We start from the raw sequence: 21,727 nt of genomic DNA, 5'->3' as shown, positions 1-21,727 counted from the left end.
AGCATTCCGGAAGGCTATTCGTGTACCGAGACAGTTGTCAAACATTTAACTGTACAAGGAAGTGACTGCAAACCACAAATAATATCTCACTAAACTTAAATTTCAAGTCCCATTAGCAGCATCCCAAAAAATCCCTGTCATTACTCCAGAGCTGCCTGATGGAAGGTGAAGGGAATTGGAATGGAAAAGAGCCAGTGGTCTTAACCAGACATAGTTAGAATATCTTATTTTGCAAATTTTACAAAAGCAAACAAATATGTTAAAGAATCTATTGCTTAGGTTTCTCCCAGAGCTTTGGAAAGGACCCACAAGATAAGGATTCATCTGTTTTATGGTAAATTGACCTCTGGTCTTCTGTTCTTGCCTTGCTTCTTTCTGATATAAATCTCAGAATAAACATCCTAGAATACAAGTCAGATCATGATAGCCATTGCGTTTAAATTCCTTAAAAACGCTCTTCTTTTTTCCTTTTATTTGTAAAATTTCAAACCTAAGAAAATTGACCAGAAGAGAACAATGAATCCCAGAGATTACAAACACACACACGCACGTACACACACGCGCTCACACACACACACACACACGCACGTACACACACACACATTCTCTCTCTGTCTTTTTCATTTAGGAGTAAATTATAAAATTATGGGATTTCTTCAATTCTAATTAATTCAGCATGTATTATTTAAGACAGGGCCATTCTATCAACTATAATGCAAACATCATTCAAGAAATGTGACTTACTATTATCTATTATATTATTATTTTAAATATAATCCATATTCACATTCCCAGTTGTTCCAAAGCTGTTTCTTTCTTTTTTTTTTTTTTTAATCATTAAGGACTACCCATTGCATTTAATTGTTATGTCTGTCTAGTCTTTTTAAATCCAGAACAGTTCCTCAGCTTTTTTTTAATCTTTCATAACATTGACATTTATAAAGAATCTAAGCCCATTATTTTGCATAATTCCTTCAATTGGGATCATTGTGATTGCAAAATAGTGATTTTCTGTCATTCCTCCTACACTTATTAGTTGGTATTCTTCTGTAAATAGAGCTTTCCCTTCTCTCTGCTCCCACATCCTTTAGAATCATTATGATTCATGGATTTGTTTTTTTAAACTCCATATTTTATAATCTTCTCATTATTCTTTCTGTTGCTCATATTACCCCAAATTTGTATGAAGGAAGTCATTTTAATCTAGTTCCAATTAATATTTGAGTGCTTCCTTATTTTCTGACATAAGATGTTCCAGGTAGACCTTATACTGCCTGGTCCAGCCCTGGAATCAATTTCTTCAGGAAGCCCGGGTTCTATTTGGTGAGCAATGATATTTAGAAACCAAGATCCAGGCTTTAGGGGTGCTCATAACTTTAAGTGTCATTGCTTCAAGACCCTTTCAATGAATGGAGCCATATATTTCTTTTAATTATGGGTTCCCACTGATACCCTTATTTTCATCCAGTATTTGTATCTCACTTCAACAATTTTCTCTTGTAAGTCCTACCTAAAATACAAGATTCTTCATGATGTAGCTCCTGACTACTGCTTCAGCCTTGTAGAGCATAATCTTTTGTGTCTTATGTACCTGTCGGACGAAACCGCTTAATGAACCTAATGTCTTTCTTTAGAAGTCTCAACTTCATGATTTATTCAGATATCACCTTCCCTACATTTTCTCTATTCTGTCTTTTGTGTTCTCTTATAAGACTGATGATGAGACTTCTGGATCTCTCCTCTGTTTCTCTTATCTTCCTTTTATATTTCCTAACCTTTTATTTCTCTGTGTTGTATTATGGGAAAATCCTTTGGTCTTTTTTCCCAGATCACAAATTACTTCTGTTGCATCTCTCCTCTTTTACATCACTACATCTTCTTTAAAATTTCAATAGCTTCTCATATCCAAGATCTCTAATAGGTTAATTTCTTCTTCCTGTTTTAAGAATGTAAATACTTTAAGAAGAAAACCTCTCTCAATTAATTATACTTATTTTAAGATTCTGTTTTGATTATCTATTAAGTCTTGTTTTGAGGGGAGCATTCTAAGTCCTTTCATCTGATGAGATTTTATTTCATGGTATGGATGTTTCTTAAATTTTGGATAGTTCTTTTTTTTAAGTTTATTTACTTTGAGAGAGGGCATGCATGTGTGTGCACCCATGTGAGCAGGCGGGATGGGGGGGAGAGGAGACCGAGAGAGAATCCCAAGCAGTGTCAACATTCAGCATGGAGTCCAACTTGGGGCTCGATCCCATGACCCTGGGATCATGACCGGAGCCAAAATCAAGAGTCAGATGCTCAACCACCTAAACTACCCAAGCACCCCTGGATATTTTTAATTTGCCTAGTTTTTCAGTTTAGATCCTCTGTTGGATTAATGCCTTTCTCCTCCTCTGCCCAGATGCTCTCTGGGGTCAGGGTAGGAGAGAGAGTTCATAGGAGATCTGCAGGCCTACCTGGTGGTCTCCAACTAATCTCCACTCGGTTGTGCTTGGGCCTCCTTGTTGTGCCCCCATCACTGAGCAGTGAGTACTCTCGATGTTGCCCAGTGCATGACTTCCCACCTGTCTCCTGAGCCTCACTTTCCCTCTTTGGTCCTATGCCATCTGCCTTCAGCTTTTAGGCACTCATAGTTTCTGGGCTGATGAGATTCTCTCCTCTTAATTTTGGAGTGTCACTGTATATCCATGTCTCCCTTCCTCCTTCCCCAGCCCCTCCCTTTATTCTTCCCTCCTTTCTTACTTCCTCCTCTCTTTTCCCTCCCCTCTTTATTTAATCATTTCTGTGATTTCTCAGGGAGAATTCTCAGGATTGCAATGTGAGGTTAGCTTGCTATTTTGAAACTGGAAGCTAACGTGTTGTGTTTTTTCCTCACATCCAGACCTGTGCAAATGCTCCCCTCCCCTGACTCGAGTGCCCTTCTGCACAACTCCTGTCATCTGCATGGCAACTTCATCCTTGTGTAGTAAATCACTGCCTCTTCTGTGAAGCCTTCCATAATCCCTCAGGCAGAGTTAATTTCCTCTCTGTTGTTCCCATGGTGATTTTGTACACCTTTATTTTACTATTTATTATAATTCTATGCACTCCTATCTCTTTTGGCTCAGTTGACCATGAGCATTTGTCTGTGTATCTCTATATTTCTTTTTTTTTTTTAATGTCTATTTATTTTTGAGACAGAGACAGAGCAGAAGTTGGGGAGGGGCAGAGAGAGAGGGAGACACAGAATCTGAAACAGGCCCCAGGCTCTGAGCTAGCTGTCAGCACAGAGCCCGACATGGGTCTTGAACCCACAGACCGCGAGATCATGACCTGAGCCAAAGTTGGACGCTTAACAGACTGAGCCACCCAGGTGCCCCGTGTATCTTTAGATTTCTTATTTGATATATGATAGGTGCTCAGTAAACATTAGTTCATGTAGTGAATGAGTGGTCTTAAACAAGATGAAATTAATTTCACATATAGATGTGATTGCAAAGTAACTACCAAGCTAAATCTAATATTCAGATCAAGGACTAGTACTGCTTCCCTCCGCTAGTCCCTTGCAATACATGTGGCTGTGGTGGGTGTTCTGGTAATTCCTCTCTCGAGCTCTTTTTAGAAATAGTTCAGCAAAAACAATCATTCTCATTGTTTCCTTTGTGTTTTGACAAGCTTGACTGTGTATGTCTTCATCACATTTGGCTTTGAACAAATTTTTGGCGTTTTACTAAATATTGAATCTATCTCTAAAACAGAATTTTTTTTTCTGAACATGCCTGGGGTATTCATAGCCTTGAGCTCCCCTAAATGGGCATCCTATCTTCTTTTCTTTTTGAAATTCTGATAGAGCCAAGTACATCGCTAAGCTAGAATTCTTTTTTTTTATTATTTTTTTTAATGTTTTATTTATTTCTGAGACAGAGAGAGAGAGGCAGCATGAGCAGGGGAGGGTCAGAGAGAGAGGGAGACAAAGCATCCAAAGCAGGCTCTAGGCTCTGAGCTAGCTGTCAGCACAGAGCCCGACGTGGGGCTCGAACCCACAAACCGTGAGATCATGACCTGAGCCAAAGTTGCACTCTTAACTGACTGAGCCACCCAGGCACCCTGCTAAGCTAGAATTCTTAAAAGGATTTCTAAAACTTTTAAGCACTGGCACCATTGTATAAGAATCACCTTTCAGGTTCTGAAAGCCACTGCTTTGAAAGAGATGCAGTTCATTTGAATGCTAGAGTTACTTTGTGTTTGCTTTCAAAAATAGACATTTGTGATAACACCTTGAAAGACTATCACATAAGAAAATGAACAAAGACTACAGTGTTAATGAGAAGTCTAACACTGACTCACGGAGTTCCTGTGACCCTGAGGTAGGCTCACAGGAGTGAAGAAGGCACCACAATTTAAAATTATTTTGGGTCCTCTAATTGTTCCTGATGAAATGCTTAATGTAGGTTTACTTATTCTATAAACGTTTTGTTGGCTTTCCCACTATGGCCAACACATAATGATGAGACATTTTTTCCTTTTGGGTGCATATGAACAAAAAGAGGTGTTCTGTGACACAGGGAGATGCGAAGAGGAGTTTTCTAGGCATATGTGTCAGTAAGGGTCATGGCTACACACAACGGAAAACCTACTCAGTTGGGTTAACTGAAATTAGTTGGATTTTCCTTGAAATCAAGATTACTTGTTAAACATTTTTTACATTATGTTCACTTAATTTTCCACTTGAAACACTTTGTTTTATTTTTGTTCAGAAATACAGTTTAATAAGATGGTCTGCCCACTCACCCCATTCCATCAACATAAGGAGAGCTTTGTAGACATAAGAAGGCCTCTGTCTTCAGAAAATCAAAGGCACTGTTTGTCAATCTTTGTAAAGAATGTGAAATACCACTGTGTTATTTTTCAAGTTAGGCTAAATTCTGTATCAAAACTTTATGTGCTCCAAAACCAAAATGATCTTCGAAAACATAAAAGCAAGAACTCAGAATTCATGGCTTAATTTTGAGAACCCACACGTAACTTTTAAATCACTATATCTTTACTCAGTAATTCTTTACTCAAACTAAATTTTTATCTTATCAGGTAGAGTAACTAACAGTTTTATCATTGTTTTTCCATTTCTGACACACCAGGAGACTGGGACAGGTCACTTATCTTCCCTGAGCCTCACTTTTTTTCCTCTATTAAAGGAGGATGTAAATTCCTGGTCTCTGAGCTCTAAAATGCTTTCAGTCAACCTAAAATTATTAATAGTCATGTACATAGCAGGCACATACACTAAATATCCTTAAAGTACCCTCCATATGTATATATATGTGCTCCATCTATATGCAGGTCATGGGTAAGGATTTTGCTATGTATGCTTTGGAAAGTTGCCCAAGTATCCTTAGAAGGCCACCTTACTTCCTCCCTCAGTTACCAAACTGTTGGCTGCTGATTTCCCACAGCTGAGTCCCTTTCTAGGGCCTGAGAATTACCTTGTGCTGATAGAAGCTGCTTACCCAAGGTTCGGCCTGTCCATGGCAGCCCACATCTAATTACTCTTTATCTTAATTGATATGGGGACACAAAGGCCAGCTGTCTTTCCCCCAAATGAGGAACCATTTTAAAGGCCCATCTGAGCTCCAGACCTCCCAGTAGGATCTGCTGAGATCTTTGTTGTTGCCGTATTGCAGGTCAAGTTTTTTTCTCTGCCGAGTCCCACTTCCCTCACCCCTGAACCCATTTGATCCCAAGAGCAAGACCCCTCTCCCCAATAAACCTCCTACACACCAGTCTCCATTGCAGAGTCTGATTCCCTAGGGAAGCTAATCTATAACAAAATGCATTTCTAGAAGTAGATTTATCCCCCTTTGACCTGGCTGCCTTTTATACAATGACATATCTGATGTGTCATGAATCAAAACAAAGCTAGTTGATGCATCCACAGTTGAACATACATTTTTAACTTTATTAAGGATTATTCTTATAGATAGGTTGATCTACCACCTTCCCAGCCATAGATCTGTATGTGGTACAACCATGACTCTTGGGATAGTTCACATTTTTAATAAAAATGTTTTGTTCTTTTAGTTTGTGATTTTTAAAATATTTTTTATTACAAATTGTTTTATTACAAATTTTTAAAATTTATTTCTGAGAAAGACAGCATGAGCAGGGGAGGGTCAGAGAGACAGGGAGATACAGAACCTGAAACAGGCTCCAGGCTCTGAGCTATCTGTCAGCACAGAGCCCGTCGTGGGGCTTGAACCCACGAACTGCTAGATCATGACCTCAGCCGAAGTCAGATGCTTAACCAACTGAGCCACCCAGGCACCCCTGATTTTTAAATCTTGAAGATAAAGATAACTGATTGAATTTGGTCTTTGTAGTTGAATACTTCAGAGTTTAATTGAAATGTTTGAGTTAATAAGAATGTACTTTATATAAAATCTCCAAAGAGAGTAACAAGTTTTTAGCCTTGAAAATTCAGATCTAATCAATTTGGTGAATATATTTCAAGTTTATCAGAAAAGAAAGAAAGAAAGAACAAAAGAAAAGAAAAGACAAAAAGACCCAACCCACTGTTTTTCATAGTTTCTGTGGGCAATCAAGTTGGTAAATTTGTAGTGATACTCAAGATGTCAGGATTGTATAAAAAGAAACATGGCCTCCATTACTAGCTGATTGGTTTAATTACTATAATAGCCTTGGTAATACGTATTCACTTATTTTTAACTTCTCTTCCAAAATATAGTTTCTTCTTGCACTTAGAGCTTGTTTACTTTGGGGACCTTTCTATTAACATTGATGCTTCTTATTCAGAATCTAGCGGATAGTGGATGTACTAAACTGTCCCTGAACTGTGGTTCTTGTATGAGCTCATACTTTCTTGTTTAACGTTCAGATTGCCTATGTATATTTTTTCCTGTTTAATTTCAAAGCTCTTCATTACTTGTATTTATTTTCTCAGAAGAACTACCTTGTACATGCCCGCTGTGTACCTCAGACAGAGGGAGTTGTGTCAGTACAACCGAAGGGATCCAACTTGCTAAAGAACTAGGAGCCACCTACCTTGAACTGCACAGCCTTGATGACTTCTACATAGGAAAGTATTTTGGAGGAGTGGTAAGTGGTAATCCCTGTTATGTAAATTAAAGTCTTGTCAGGTTGACTGTGTAGCTATTTTCTAGAACCTCAGTTAGAACTTTAGTTTTGAAAACATGGTTGATTTTAACTTTGAGAAATAAAATGAAAGTAGAAGAAAGGTTTTGTCAGAGTCAAATTATAATTTTATTTTTCTCTCCAAATTAAACATTTTCTATTGTCTAATAAAATATTTTGGAATTTTCCACTTGGTGACACTTGCTTAGTTTTTGTTGTACATATCAATTCATGTTTACTTATACAAGCCTGTGATGTCAATTTTATTAGTATGCCTCATACAGTTGACTGAGCCTTATAACCTGAACGTTTGGGCCCTGAAAGTTCTTCATTTATATCTACTATTTGAAAAGAATTATTTTTCTTCCTCTGTATGTGCATCAGCAATAGTCCATATACTGTTAAGTGATGCAACCTGAAAATATCCATAGAAAATACTTCTGTAAATAGCTTGCTGTTGAATATGTGAGAAGCTGGGATTTATTTGCTCTGTTGCAATGGCATTTATTGGGTCCTGCAGACATTTGGAGGCCCTTCTTAGCCCACAAAATCTACCCTTAAATTTTAGGACGACATAGTGCTTGGAGAATACTGTGGAGTCATGCCATTTACATATTTTTTTGAGTTTTTTATTTTTATTTTCTTTCATATTTTATTATCATGTTGGTTTCCATATAACACCCAGTGCTCATCCCAACAAGTGTCCTCCTCCATGCCCATCACCCCCCTCCTCTTTTCCTTCACCCCCATCAGCTCTCAGTTTGTTCTCAGTATTCAAGAGTCTCTAATGGTTTGCCTCCCTTCCTCTCCCCAACTGTTTTTTCCCCTTCTTCTCCCCCATGGACCTCTGTTAAGTTTCTCCTATTCCACTTATGAGTGAAAACATATGGCATCTGTCTTTTTCTGTCTGACTTATTCGTTCAGCCTAACACCCTTGAGTACCATCTACGTTGCTACAAATGGCCAGGTTTCATTCTTTCTCATTGCCATGTAGTATTCCATTGTATAGAATGTCCATTGATGGACACTTAGGCTCTTTCCATGATTTGGCTATTGTTGAAAGTGCTGCTATGACATTGGGGTGCATGTGCCCCTATGCATCAGCATTTCTGTATCCCTTGGGTAAATTCCTAGCATTGCTATTGCTGGGTCAGGGAGGAGTTCTATTGTTAATTTTTTGAGGAACCTCCACCCTGTTTTCCAGAGGGGCTGCACCAGTTTGCATTCCCACCAACAGTGTAGGAGGGTGCCCATTTCTTCACATCCTCACCAGCATCTAGAGTCTCCTGATTTGTTCATTGTAGCCACTCTGACTGGCATGAAGTGGTATCTCAATGTGGTTTTGATTTGTATTTCCCTGATGATGAGAGACGCTGAGCATCGTTTCATGTGTCTGTTGGCCATCTGGATGTCCTCTTTGGGGAAGTGTCTGTTCATATCTTCTGCCCATTTCTTCATTGGATTGTTTGTTTTCAGGTGTGGAGTTTGGTGAGTTCCTTATAGATTTTGGATACTAGTCCTTTATCCGATATGTCATTTGCAACTATCTTTCCCATTCTATTGATTGCCTATTAGTTTTCTTGATTGCTTGCTTTGCCGTGCAGAAGATTTTAATCTTGATGAAGTCCCAGTAGTTCATTTTTGCTCTTGATTCCCTTGCCTTTGCGGATGTGTCAAGTAAGAAATTGCTGCGGTGGAGGTCAAGGAGGTTGTTTCCTGCTTTCTCCTCTAGGGTTTTGATGGTTTCCTGTCTCACGTTCAGGTCCTTTATCCGTGTTGAGTTTATTTTTGTGTATGGTGTGAAAGAATGATCTAGTTTCATTCTTCTGCATGTTGCTGTCCAGTTCTCCCAGCACCATCTGTTAAAGAGGCTGTCTTTTTTCCATTGGATACTCTTTTCTGCTTTGTCAAAGATTAGTTGGCCATATATTTGTGGGTCCAAATTCTGAGTTCTTGATTCTGTTCCATTGGTCCATGTGTCTGTTTTTGTGCCAATAAGATACTGTCTTGATGATGATAACTTTATAGTAGAGGCTAAAGTCTGGAATGGTGATGCCACCCATTTTGGTTTTCTTCTTCAATATTACTTTGGCTATTTGGGGTCTTTTGTAGTTCCATACAAATTTTAGGATAGTTTGTCCTAGCTTTGAGAAGAATGCTGGTGCAATTTTGATTGGGATTGCATTGAATGTGTAGAGTGCTTTGGGTAGTAATGACATTTTAACAATACTTATTTTTCTGATCCATGAGCATGGAATATTTTTGCATTTCTTTGTATCTTCTTCAATTTTCTTCATAAGTTTTCAATAGTTTTCATCATACAGATCTTTTCTATCTTTGGTTAGGTTTATTTCTAGGTATTTTATGGTTTTTTGTGCAATTGTGAATGGGATCAATTTCTTGATTTCTCTTTCTTTTGCTTCATTATTGGTGTATAAAAATGCAACTGATTTCTGTACATTGGTTTTCTACCCTGCGACTTTGCTGAATTCATGGATCAGTTCTAGTAGGCTTCTGGTGGAATCTGTCAGGTTTTCCATGTAGAGTATCATATCATCTGTGAAAAGTGAAAGTTTGACTTCATCTTTGCCAATTCTGATGCCTTTTATTTCCTTTTGTTGTCTGCTGATGCTAGGACTTCCAGCACTATGTTAAACAACAGTGGTGAGAGTGGACATCCCTGCCGTGTTCCTGATTTCGGGGAAAGCTCTCAGTTTTTCCCCGTTGAGGATGATATTAGCTGTGGGCTTCTCATAGATGGCTTTTATGATGTTTAAGTAAGTTCCCTCTATCCTGACTTTCTCGAGGGTCTTTATTAAGAAGGGATGCTATATTTTGTCGAATGCTTTTTCTGCATCTATTGACAGGATCATATGGTTTTTATCTTTTCTTTTGTTGATGTGATGTATCACACTGATTGATTTGCGTATATTGAACCAGCCCTGCAACCCAGAAATGAATCCCACTTGATCTTGGTGGATAATTCTTTTTATGTGCTGTTGGATTCGATTTGCAAGTATCTTGTTGAGGATTTTTGCATCTGTATTCATCAAGGATATTGGCCTGTAGTTCTCTTTTTTTGCTGGGTCTCTGTCTGGCTTGGGAATCAAAGTGATGCTGGCTTCATAAAATGAGTGTGGAAGTTTTTCTTCGATTTCTATTTTTTGGAATAGTTTGAGAAGAATGGGTATTAATTCTGTTTTAAATGTCTGGTAGAATTCCCCAGGGAAGCCATCTGGCCCAGGGCTGTTATTGGGAGATTTTTGATAACTGATTCCATTTCTTCACTACTTATGGGTCTGTTCAGATTTTCTATCTCTTCCCGTGTGAATTTTAGTAGGGTGTATGTTTAGGAATTTGTCCATTTCTTCTAGGTTGTCCAGTTTGTTGGCATATAATTTTTCATATTATTCCCTGATAATTGCTTCTATTTCTGAGGGATTGGTTGTAATAAATCCATTTTCATTCATGATTTTGTCCATTTGGGTGCTCTTTTCTTTTTGAGAAACCTGGCTAGAGGTTTATCAATTTTGTTTATTTTTTTCAAAAAACCATCTCTTGGTGTCATTGATCTGTTTAGCTGTTGTTTTTTGTTTTATTTTATTTTTTTTTTGGATCTGTTTCTCTTCTTCTGCTGAGTTTGAGGTGCTCATGTTGTCTCCTTCTAGTTCCTTTTGGTGTGCTGTTAGATTTTGTACTTGTGCTTTTTCTAGTTTCTTGAAATAGGCCTGGAGTGCAATGTACTTTCCTCTTAGGACTTCCTTTGCTGCATCCCAAACAGTTTGGTTTGTTGTATTTTCATTTTCATTTGTTTCCATATACTTTTAAATTTCCCTCTAATTGCCTGGTTGGCCCATTCATCTTTTAGTAGGGTGTCCTTTAACCTCCATGTTTTTGGAGGTTTTCCACACGTTTTCCTATGGTTGATTTCAAGTTTCATAGCATTGAGATCTGAAAGTGTGCATTTATCTCAGTTCTTTTATATTTATTAAGGGCTGCTTTATGACCCAGCATGTGATCTATCTTGAAGAATGTGCCATGTGCGCTTGAGAAGAAAGTGAATTCCATAGCCTCAGGATGTAGAGTTCTAAATATGTCTGTCAGATCTATCTGGTCCAATGTGTCATTTAAGTCCATTGTTTCTTTAGTGATTTTCTGTCTAGTTGATCTATCCATTGCTGTAAGTGGAGTATTAAAGCCCCCTGTAATTAGCACATTCTAAGCCATAAGATTGTTTCTGTTTGTGATTGTTTTCTGTATTTGTGTGCTTCCAAATTCAGTGGGTAGACATTTATAATTGTTATCCTTCCTGATGAGTAGACCCTGTAATTATTATATAATGCCCTTCTTCATTCCTTGTTACTGCCTTTACTTTAAAGTCCAGTTTGTCTAATATGAATATGGCTACTCAAGCTTTCTTTTGACTTCCAGTAGCATGATAGATATTTCTCCATCCCCTTACTTTCAATCTGAAGGTGTCCTTAGGTCTAAAATGAGTCTCTTGTAGACAGCAAATAGATGGATTTTGTTTTTTTTTTTAATCCATTCTCCTACACTGTCTTTTGATTAGAGCATTTAGTCCATTTACATTCAGTGTTATTATTTAAAAATATGGATTTAGAGTCATTGTGTTCTCTGTAGGATTCCTACTTGTAGCAGGGTCTCTGGTACCTTGTGTTCCTTGCAACATTTCCCTCATAGAGTTCCCCTTAGGATTTCTTTAGGGCTGTTTTAGTGGTGATGAATTCTTTCAATTTTTGTTTATTTGGGAAGACCTTTATCTCTCCTTCTATTCTGAATGACAGGCTTGATGGATAGAGGATTCTTGGCTGCATATTTTTTTCTGTGCATCACATTGAAGATTTCCTGCCATTCCATTCTGGCCTGCCAAGTTTCAGTAGATAGGTCTGTAAGCACTCTGATAGGTTTCCTTTTGTATATTAGGGCCCTTTTATCCCTAGCTGCTTTCAGAATTCTCTCTTTGTCCTTATATTTTGCCATTTTCACTATGATATGTTGTGCAGAAGTTACATCTGAGGGGAGTTCTCTGTGCCTCTTGGATTTCAATGTCTATTTCCTTCCCCAGATAGAGAAGTTCTCAGCTATAATTTGTTCAAGTACACCTTCAGTACTTTTCTCTCTCTCTTCCTCTTCTGGAATTCCTATGTTAAGGATATTGTTCCATTTGATTGTATCACTCAGTTCTGGAATTCTCCTTTTGTACTCCTGGATCAGTTTATCTCTCTTTTTCTTGGCTTCCTTGTTTTCCATAATTGTGTCTTCTAATTCAACTATTCTCCTCTCTGCCTCTTCAATCCGTGCATTGGAAGCCTTCATTTTATTATGCACCTCATTTATAGCATTTTTTAATTTATCACAACTATTTTTAAGGTCCATAGTCTTTGTAGCAGTAGCTTCTCTGGTGTATCCTATGCCTTTTTCAAGCCCAACGATTAATTTTATGACTCTTGTTCTAATTTCTTGTTCAGTTATGTTGCTTATATCTGTTTTGAACAGTTCTTTACCTGTTATTTCTTCCTGGAATTTCTTTGGAGGAAAGTTCTTCCGTTTCATCATTTTGGCTAGCTTTCTGTCTCTTGTTAGTTTTAAAAGCTTGTTATATGCTCTGCACCTGTGAGTACTGCTATATTAAAGAAGGCTCATTGACTGTCCAGGCCTGTCCGTTCAGGAAGTGTTCTTTGAATGGTGTCTCTTGGTCTCTCTTGTTGAGACTGGTTATTTTATTTCCCTACTCATAGTGGTATTGGGACTCTCCACCATGTGTACTTTGGCTTGTTTCTTGAGGTAGCCCTGGAAAGGAAAACAGACAGACAAACACACAGAGAACAAAGGCACACACATGTACAGAGAAATCCAACAAACAAGCATACCAAAAGAGAAAAAGAAAAAAGAAAGAAAAGAAAGAAAAACCAAAAGACGAAAGACAGTCTAAAAGCATAAAACCAGAATTCCCAGCTACGTGTATACAGTGCTGATGGAAGAGCATATGCAGAGAGAGAAATGACAGAGCTTGGAGGAAGCGAAATTGGATGATGACCAGGCAGAGAGACTGAGAGGATTAATTCAGAGAAAGAGGTGAATATGGTAGGAAGCAAGGAGAAAGAAACAAAGACAATGTTATCCAAAGAAACTATATAGTCTGATTATTCCAGAGAGAGAAAGGAAGGTAACAATGGAAGTGTAGAATATGCATCTAGAGAATGAATTAAGTGTGACTGTTTAAGCATACCAATGACCGGTGTGCCCAATTCAGTGGAGGGGAGGGATAAGAATGAGACAAGGGAAAATATATCTGAATAGAAAGAATTGATCTAGAATTAATGATTGCAGTGCATCAATGTTGGTCTTGCCCCAGGCTCCAGTAAATAAAAAAAGCAGCTCTCCAGTACAGATGGACGTGGTTTGGTATAGGCAGGTCTCGCCTCTACTGCGTTCTAGCAGGCCACTCCCTGGTGCCTGGCCTTGGTGGTTGTGGGGAGAAAAATGGTGGCGCCCCAGTTCCTTCTCAAACCAAGCATTGCAAATCACTCTTTTGGGTCCGATCTCCCTGTGCTGCAGGCGTAGCCAAAGTGGGCTGTGTTCTATGTCCCAATCCCCTCCTCGTTTCCAGATCTTAGTCCACACACTTTAATGATACTGACCGAAATATAATCCTGCAGTCCAGGCCACTTCCTGGCCTGGGATTGAGCTGGGAGAGCAGCAGAGCAGTTTCTCCTGGTGCCACCTGGTACCGGGGCACCCAGCCAAAAGAAAGCACCATGGCTAGAAATAGGATCCCTCTCCATCCCAGGCCGAGGTTTCTCTTCTCCAGTGACAGTTCTATGAGCAGTTTCAGCCACTCTTTCTCTTCCTCTTGTCTCTCCATGGCTCTCCATGGTTCTCAATGGAGGGGGACCTGTGTCTCCAGGTCCCTGCCCGTTTTTATCTTCCTCAGTTCTCAATCACGCACCTATGAGACTGTCTTCTTAGTGGACTCTGTCTCTTTTCCTCCAAGACTCCTGCGGTTCAGTGTCCTATGGCTTCAGGTCTTCTGTGTTTGAGAGATGCAGGCAAATGAAATGTATAGAGCTCCCTACATCTCTGCCATCTTGCCTCTTCCCGGAGTCGTGCCATTTAAAACTGCCTTTGGAACTATCCTTTCAGTTCTCTAACAGGTGACTCCTTTCAGCAGACAAGTTTGGTAAACATGGATAAGAGGTTTAAACCAGTGTAAACCCAACATTGAGCAGAAGCACTTTGGACTTCTCCATTAGGTCCCCAGCTCTTCATCAAGTACTCTTTCCAATATGGCAGATTATTCATTATGTAGATTTGTGTCCAAATGTTGAGGTCTCCACAGATGACTATAGAAATTTCATTTGTTTTGAAGTTACTAAACTCCAAATAAGAAACAGTGTTAAAATAAGAACCAAGTATAAATGGTCCTCATATCTATCATGTGTAAGTGGCTATTTTCAACCCCGTAATGTAAAGAAACAGTAATGTAGCAGCATTAAGGAAGATATGCTCATAATATTGATATTATCAATGACTGTGAGAAACTTTTTTCTTATTTATTTACAGTGACAAATAAAAGTATAAAGGGGTAGAAAGGTACACGTGACTCAAATCTAATATTGTAGTGGATTTTTAAAAATCTTAATTTAGTCTGAGAATCTTACATTTCCCTGAAATACCTAGGAAATGGAGGTGGGGGGAAAAATGATAGTTTGGTTTCATTTGTTGAAGGTGAGGGGGCTGGTTCTCTTGAGGTATGTAGATCTCCTTTGTGCTCTGCTCCACTTCCCGAACCTAAAATTCTCATGGTCACCCTTCCCACCTCCAACTCCCACTTTCTCTGCTTCTTCCTCTTCGTCCTCCTTGTTTCTCTTTGTTCCTAACACGTAGTGCTCCATTTAGGGTTGGAGGCATGATAAGGATTGAATATGTGGTCAAGGTTGGTTGAAAGACATGACAATTTATTTTTTCATTAAGACTTAGTGAGAATATGGAAATAAGGTCAGAGTGACCCTTTTCAGATTCTTGAATAGTGAAGTATAGCTGAGATTGTAAAAAATTGTGGTATTTGCAGGAATATAGATGGAGATGATAATGTCAGAGTGAAAGGAGCATTTAAAATCTTGCATTTGAAAAAATAGTGGAGGGAAACCATAAGAGACTCTTAAATACAGAGAGCAAACTGAGGATTGATGGGATGGCAGGGAAGAGGGGAAATGGGTGATGGACATTGAGAAGGGCACTTGCTGGGATGAGCCCTGGGTGTGTATGTAAGCTATGAATCATGGGAATCTATCCCTGAAACCAAGAGGACACTGTATACACTATATGTTAGCCAGCTTGACAGTAGAGTATATTATAAAGTAATAAAATTTTAAAAAGGAAGAAGGAAAACTCTTGTGTTTGAGAGTCGAGAATGAAGACCTGGGCAAGAGGAGTATATGCCCTTGAACTTTATGGAGCCCCATCTGGCCCTCCTCCAGTTGCACCCCATCCCTGTACCCACATATGGCACGAGATGATGGAGCCAAGGGGGTATGCCCACTTGGAGCTAGGTAGCACCTTCTAGACCTGCACCATCCAATATGGTAGCCACTAGCCACATGTGGCTGTTTATATTTAACTAAAGAAATTTCAGTTCCTCAGGTGTACTACCCACATTTCAGGTCCTCAGTAGCTACATGTGGCTAGTGGCTACTCTATCGAATAGCACAGATATTACAGAGCATTTCCATCAACACAGAGCAGAAGGTTCTGTTGTACAGTGTCGTAACCATGTTTCAAAACCCAGGACCCCAGAATTCTCTGACCAGTGGCACTCAGTCTGTTTCCAAGGCCAATGAGTATATTTCATATGCTCCTAAGTGATGCAACTTGAAAGTATCCATAGAAACTGTGTCTACAAATAGCTTGTTGGATATGTGGGATTTGTTTGCTCTGTTGCACTGGCATTTATTGGGTCCTGTAGGCATTTGGAGTCCCCACTTAGCCCACAGAATCTACTCTACAATGGTAGGACTGCATGGTACGTGGAGAATACTGTGGAGTCCTTCTGAAGGTGGACTGCATTGCTAGCATATATGTTCTTAGGTCTGAAAGATGGCCGAAGGGTGACTGCTTATGAGGAATGGGGGAGGGGAGAGCAGAGTTTGGATATCTACTTGTATGCATAAAGCTGCTTGAGGCGTGGGATGGAGCAGAGGGTGCGAAAAGAAGGGGCAGTACTGGCACCCAGGGGTTAGAGGACAGTTCTCCTTGGGCTACATCTACATGAAGCTCTGAGTTGTCTGAGAATTTAAATCCACACCTGGCCTTATATCCTTTTATGATGATACCTCTGTCAAAGCAGAATAGAATATCTTTTACATAATAGTTTGTTTTCTTGATTTACAAAGTTTCAATATTTGTGTATGTGGTATGTGGACCCGTTTGTATTTTTGCCCCAAGCCTCACAGCATCAAGGCATAGGGTGGGAGCTGTGCATGTGTATGTGGTTAGGATTTGTAATTTCTCATATAAAGGATGTATTTCAAAGTGATTTATTCATGAAAAGAATAAAACATATGTAAACAGCCCTAGTTGATATGAGCATCTGTGACATAGAGCCAGGTCTGTCCTGCCTTGAATGTCTCTAGTATTATATAACGGTTGCGGTCGCCCACGAGACGGTTATTGACAGTCTCACGTTGTACTGCTTGGCTTTCTTGATTATTCAAGAGAATGAACAGTTCCTTCTTGAATGGATAGTTTATTTATGCTTAGACAAGGCACAGTCTGTTCTCCTTGATACATTTTTTTTAAATAAAAAAATTGTTTACCAGTGTTTGCTAAAGCGTACATGTAGAGGGTATGAGCATTTGAATATTTAGCAGATGTGATTTGGGGTACAAATAATCATGTCAGATACATAATTTATGTGTTGAAGCTTTACTTAAAATTTGATTTATGTTTTAGTTGGAGTATTTTATGATTCAAGCCTTAAATCAGAAGACAAGTGAAAAAATGAAGAAAAGGAAAATGAGCAACTCGTTTCATGGAATTAGACCACCTCAGCTTGAGCAACCAGGTGCATTTATTAACCAATGTCTACATATTCGATTGAGACTTATTATCAATCACTTCACAACTCTTAGAGCAATTATTCCCAAATTTGAGTATGTTGAGGACTTACCTGATATTCTTATTTCAGTCAATCTGGGAAGGGCCTGGAAACTGCTTTTAAAAATAAGTTTCCAGGTGATTCTGAAACAGGTGGCACTTGGATCACATTTTGAGGAATGCTGTTTTAAACTTGAATCTGTAGATTCTTGAAAAAGTAGTGTATGTGCTGAAGAGCTGTTCTAGATTAAAATTTAAGAGAAATAACAACCAAATACAGCGTATGAACCTTGATTGGATACTGGTTCAATAAAAACCTCTAAAAGACTCTTAGGACAGTTGGGTAAAATTTTAATATGGACTGTGAAATTAGATGAGATGATGGAATTGTTGTTAATTTTCCTATATGGTAATGGTTCTGTGATTAATGGAAGAATGTCCTTATTTTTTGGAAGTGAATAAAGCGTTTAGAGCTGATGTATCCTGATGATTACAACTCACTTTTAAGTGGTTCAGCAATAGGAATGTGTAAGTGTGTGCCTATCTAGAGATAAGGCAAACATGACAAAATGTTTTCTTTTTTTAAGTTTATTTATTTGAGAGGGACAGAGACAGTGCCAGCAAGGAGGGGTAGAGAAAGGACAGAGAATCCCAAGCAGGCTCCATGCTGCCAGCACAGAGACTTACATGGGGCTCAAACTACAAAACTGTGAGATCATGACCCGAGCTGAAACCAAGAGTCAGAGGCTTAACCAACTGAGCTACCCAGGCAGCTCAAACATGACAAAAAATTAATAATTGCAGATTCTAATTGAAGGACATGTGTGTGCTTATAGTATCATTCTTTCAGCTTTTTTGAATGTTTGAAAATGTTCATAACACAAGGTTAGAGGAAAATAAAGTTAAAAATAAATAAATACAATTTTTCTCAAAATTAAATTTTATCAAAATTTTTGCCTTTGTAAAAATGTTTATTTATTTATTTTGAGAAAGAGAGAGTGCAAGTGTGAGAGTGTACATAAGCACCGAGCAGGGGAGGGGCAGAGGGAGAGGGAGAGAGAGGGAGAGAGAATTCCAGTCAAGCTCCACACTGTCAGTACAGGACCCAGCGCGGGCCTCAGACTCACACACTGTGAAACCATGACCTCAGCTGAAATCAAGAGTCAGATGCTTTACTGACTGAGCCACCCAGATGCCCCAAAATTTTTGTCTAATTTTGTGATAGAAATAGAATAATAGTACTCTCTGAGATCCATTTGTTATGGATATTGTTTTAAAAAGCAGGTACTTGGGGCGCCTGGGTGGCTTAGTCAGTTAAGCATCCGACTTTCACTTAGGTCATGATCTCGCGGTTCGTGGATTCGAGCCCCGCGTTGGGCTCTGTGCTGACTGCCAGCTCAGAGCCTGGAGCCTGTTTCAGTCTGTGACTCCCTCTCTCTCTGACCCTCCCCTACTCACGCTGTCTCTCTCTCTCTCTCTCTCCTAGAAATAAATAAAATATTTTTTAAAAAAGTTTAAAAAAATAAAAAAATAAAAAGCAGGTACTTTATAAGTATTTGTTAAGTAAATCAATATAAATTAAAAATCAAGAAAATAATAAATTAGTATGGGAAGGCAATTCCAGGTTTTTGTTTTTGTTTTTTTAATGCAGATATACAAATCATGAGTGATACACGTTTGCTTTGAACTTCCTGGCGTGAAAAGTGAGAGGAGACGTTGTCTGTTGTGTAGCAAGCCTGCTGCTCTAAATACTTTCTGGATGAGAAGATGAGTGGGGAATAGTCAAATAAACAATGTATATAGATAGATAATTTCTTCATTCCTATTATTCCAGGAAGGAAAACACAACAGTTCCTCTGAGAAAGCAAAGCATTTCATGCCATTTATGACTAAAATAAATTTGTCATGTGGGTCTTGCTGGGGATAGTAGGTGACCATGTAGTAGACACGGCCTTCAGAAGTGTCCCATCAGCAAACGCAGCCTCAGTTTAGACAGGCTATTCCTTGTGCCATTCTGTAAGCTATCACTCTGAACATTTGTTCTGGTGCTGACCTGTTCTAAGGATAGATCCTGGGCTCTGGGGCATGTGGCTTTCAGATTGCTTTTAGCCATGAAGGGTCTGTGAAGCTGTCTGAAGCAGTGGAGAGAAGGATGAGTGGGGTATAGTTCAGGAAGAGCCTAGCCACCAAATTACCTTGTTATTATCTGTTTTATAGACTGGGGATTTGCTTTAGAGGAAAAAATTGTCATTCCTAAAGAAGTTTGACTTCTACTGATTTAGAAGATTGCATATCCTTCAGGCAACACTTTCCAGATGACACTCTCCTTGGCTCAGCTTTGGATAAAAGCTAGACAGCAGACATTCTGTAGTTCGAGTCTGTGATGAGGGCCTAGGATACGATCCTCTTTAGGGGTATCCTGAATTGACTGAGGGCTAATCTGTCTTTGTTAGTGATCAGACTAGGAAATGGAAGGTTACATCCTTTTTTAGAAATTGGGGAGTTTAGTTAGCATTCCACCTGAGGTGTGCTGAGGAGAAAAAGCTGGTTTTTGTCTTACCAGGAAGAAAACAAAAATTAATTTTAGGATCAAAATAAAATGGTCAAGACGGTTTCAGACAATGGAGTCCAGGACTCTGAGCCCTGGCTTTGAGAGGTTGATATTTGAAGTTTAATTTTAACAATTTCCTTCCCCTCCATTTCCAACCCCGAGAGGAAAAGGACTTTAAATGTGAGGTTAAGTTCTTCAGAACTTATTCAATAATTTGTTTGAATGTTTTATCAGGTGAAAGTAAAGAATATTAACTACCAATACTAAAATTCAGTATTTGTAGAAATATCTTATTTGGGGACACACATATAGTGAGAAGTACTATTTTATTGCTGTTTATGGCATTAATACAATTTTTACTTTCACTATAAAAATTACAATATTTCTGTGACTTTTAACTCCGAGTAATTTATATATGTTTATAATTAGGCTAAGTTAAATTAAACTGCTTGTTTTTGTAGGTCAAAAATGGCCATATGTTGGCAATTTCATATGGCTCAACTTAATAATATTAAAAAAGAATTCTTTCATTGTGTTTAAAAGGAACCTGAAATGTTTGGGTCTGTAGACCTCAAGAATAATTTATCATTTTTGTTTTCTTTTTTGAAATAGAAAAAATGCCTGTCTTAAAGGCTGAAGCATCGCATTATAACTCTGATTTAAATAATTTGCTGTTCTGCTGCCAGTGTGTGGATGTGGTATTTTACAACCAAGATTTAAAGGAAGTTGCCGAGGCCCACAAGATTGTTCTCTGTGCCGTAAGCCATGTTTTCATGCTGCTTTTCAATGTGAAGAGTCCCACTGACATTCAGGATTCCAGTATCATCCGTACCACCCAGGACCTCTTTGCTATAAACAGAGATACTGCATTTCCAGGTGCTAGCCAGGATTCTCCAGGCAACCCACCATTACGTGTTGTCGTTAAGGACGCCCTCTTCTGTTCTTGTTTATCGGACATTCTGCGCTTCATTTATTCAGGTACCTTGTTAAATGGTTCTGCTACGTTCTCGTAAGCTTCTGAAGTGAAGTGTACCTGGGGTCCTCAGGTGTACTTGTTAGTTTCACATTTCTCTTCTTCCTACCATCTGAGGTAAGGATTATACATAAAAGAGTATTTACTTTATAAACAGGAATTGGCTCACACTTTCCATCTTCCTTGTAAGTTTACTTGCTTGGGTTTTAAATATCTAAAATGTGAAAATACAAGAATTTATTATCTAGTTTAAAGAAACAAAATTTTCAAAGTATGAATGGAAATAAATCTCTGCATCTTAAAACCTGGCTGTTTATTATTCCCTCTTCTGTTTTACTTAGATTTTGGAGGGAATTGAGAGAAATTAGCAGGGTCCTTACATTCAGTTTAGGAACTGGAAACAGTATCTAAAGTTAGTTTAAGCTGAGATCTGATCAACTTTATTTTATTTTTTTAATTTAAAAAAATTTTTAAATGTTTTTTATTTATTTCTGAGAGGGAGAGAGAGACAGTGTGAGCAGGGGAGGGTCAGAGAGAGAGGGAGGCAAAGACTCTGAAGCAGGCTCCAGGCTCTGAGCTAGCTGTCAGCACAGAGCCCGACACGGGGCTCGATCCCACAAACTGTGTGATCATGACCTGAGCCAAAGTCTGACACTTAACTAAGTCACCCAGGTGCCCCTTTAACTATTTTATTTTTAAGTAATCTCTTCACCCAGTGTGGGGCTTGAACTCACAACCCCAGCATCAAAAGTCACATCCTGTACCAACTGAGCCATCCAGCCTCACCAACTTTGACTATTTTAGATTTTACTTTTTCCTCTTACTGTGCACTTAATCTTTTTAGCATTGAGCTTATCTGGTTTTTTTTCTTCTTCTCCTTTTAAATACTGTAGTAGCTATATTTAAAGAAAAATAGATATTTTATATGAGTCATTTTAGCCAATGAATTGAAGGTG

The 21,727-nt window shown here is 38.7% G+C and overlaps 1 protein-coding gene across 2 annotated transcripts in view; it reads left to right on the top strand.

The window, feature by feature from the left end:
* Nucleotides 1-21,727, top strand: part of RHOBTB3 (Rho related BTB domain containing 3) — a 61,505-nt gene that overhangs the window by 7,855 nt on the left and 31,923 nt on the right. The window contains exons 4-6 of one of the 2 annotated variants that reach the window (XM_039239400.1): nucleotides 6,944-7,095; nucleotides 17,104-17,215; nucleotides 20,411-20,776. In XM_039239400.1, the coding sequence (XP_039095331.1) occupies nucleotides 6,944-7,095; nucleotides 17,104-17,215; nucleotides 20,411-20,776 (630 nt within the window). Of the gene's footprint in view, nucleotides 1-6,940; nucleotides 7,096-17,103; nucleotides 17,216-20,410; nucleotides 20,777-21,727 lie in introns of both variants that reach the window. The other variant, XM_039239399.1, reaches the window with a different exon arrangement.

Source organism: Hyaena hyaena, unplaced genomic scaffold, assembly GCF_003009895.1.
Source record: "Hyaena hyaena isolate Hyena2069 unplaced genomic scaffold, ASM300989v1 scaffold_156, whole genome shotgun sequence".
Classification (NCBI taxonomy): Eukaryota; Metazoa; Chordata; class Mammalia; order Carnivora; family Hyaenidae; genus Hyaena; species Hyaena hyaena.
The sequence above is the reverse complement of the archived record's forward strand: the minus strand, read 5'-3'. Positions and strand labels throughout refer to the sequence as shown.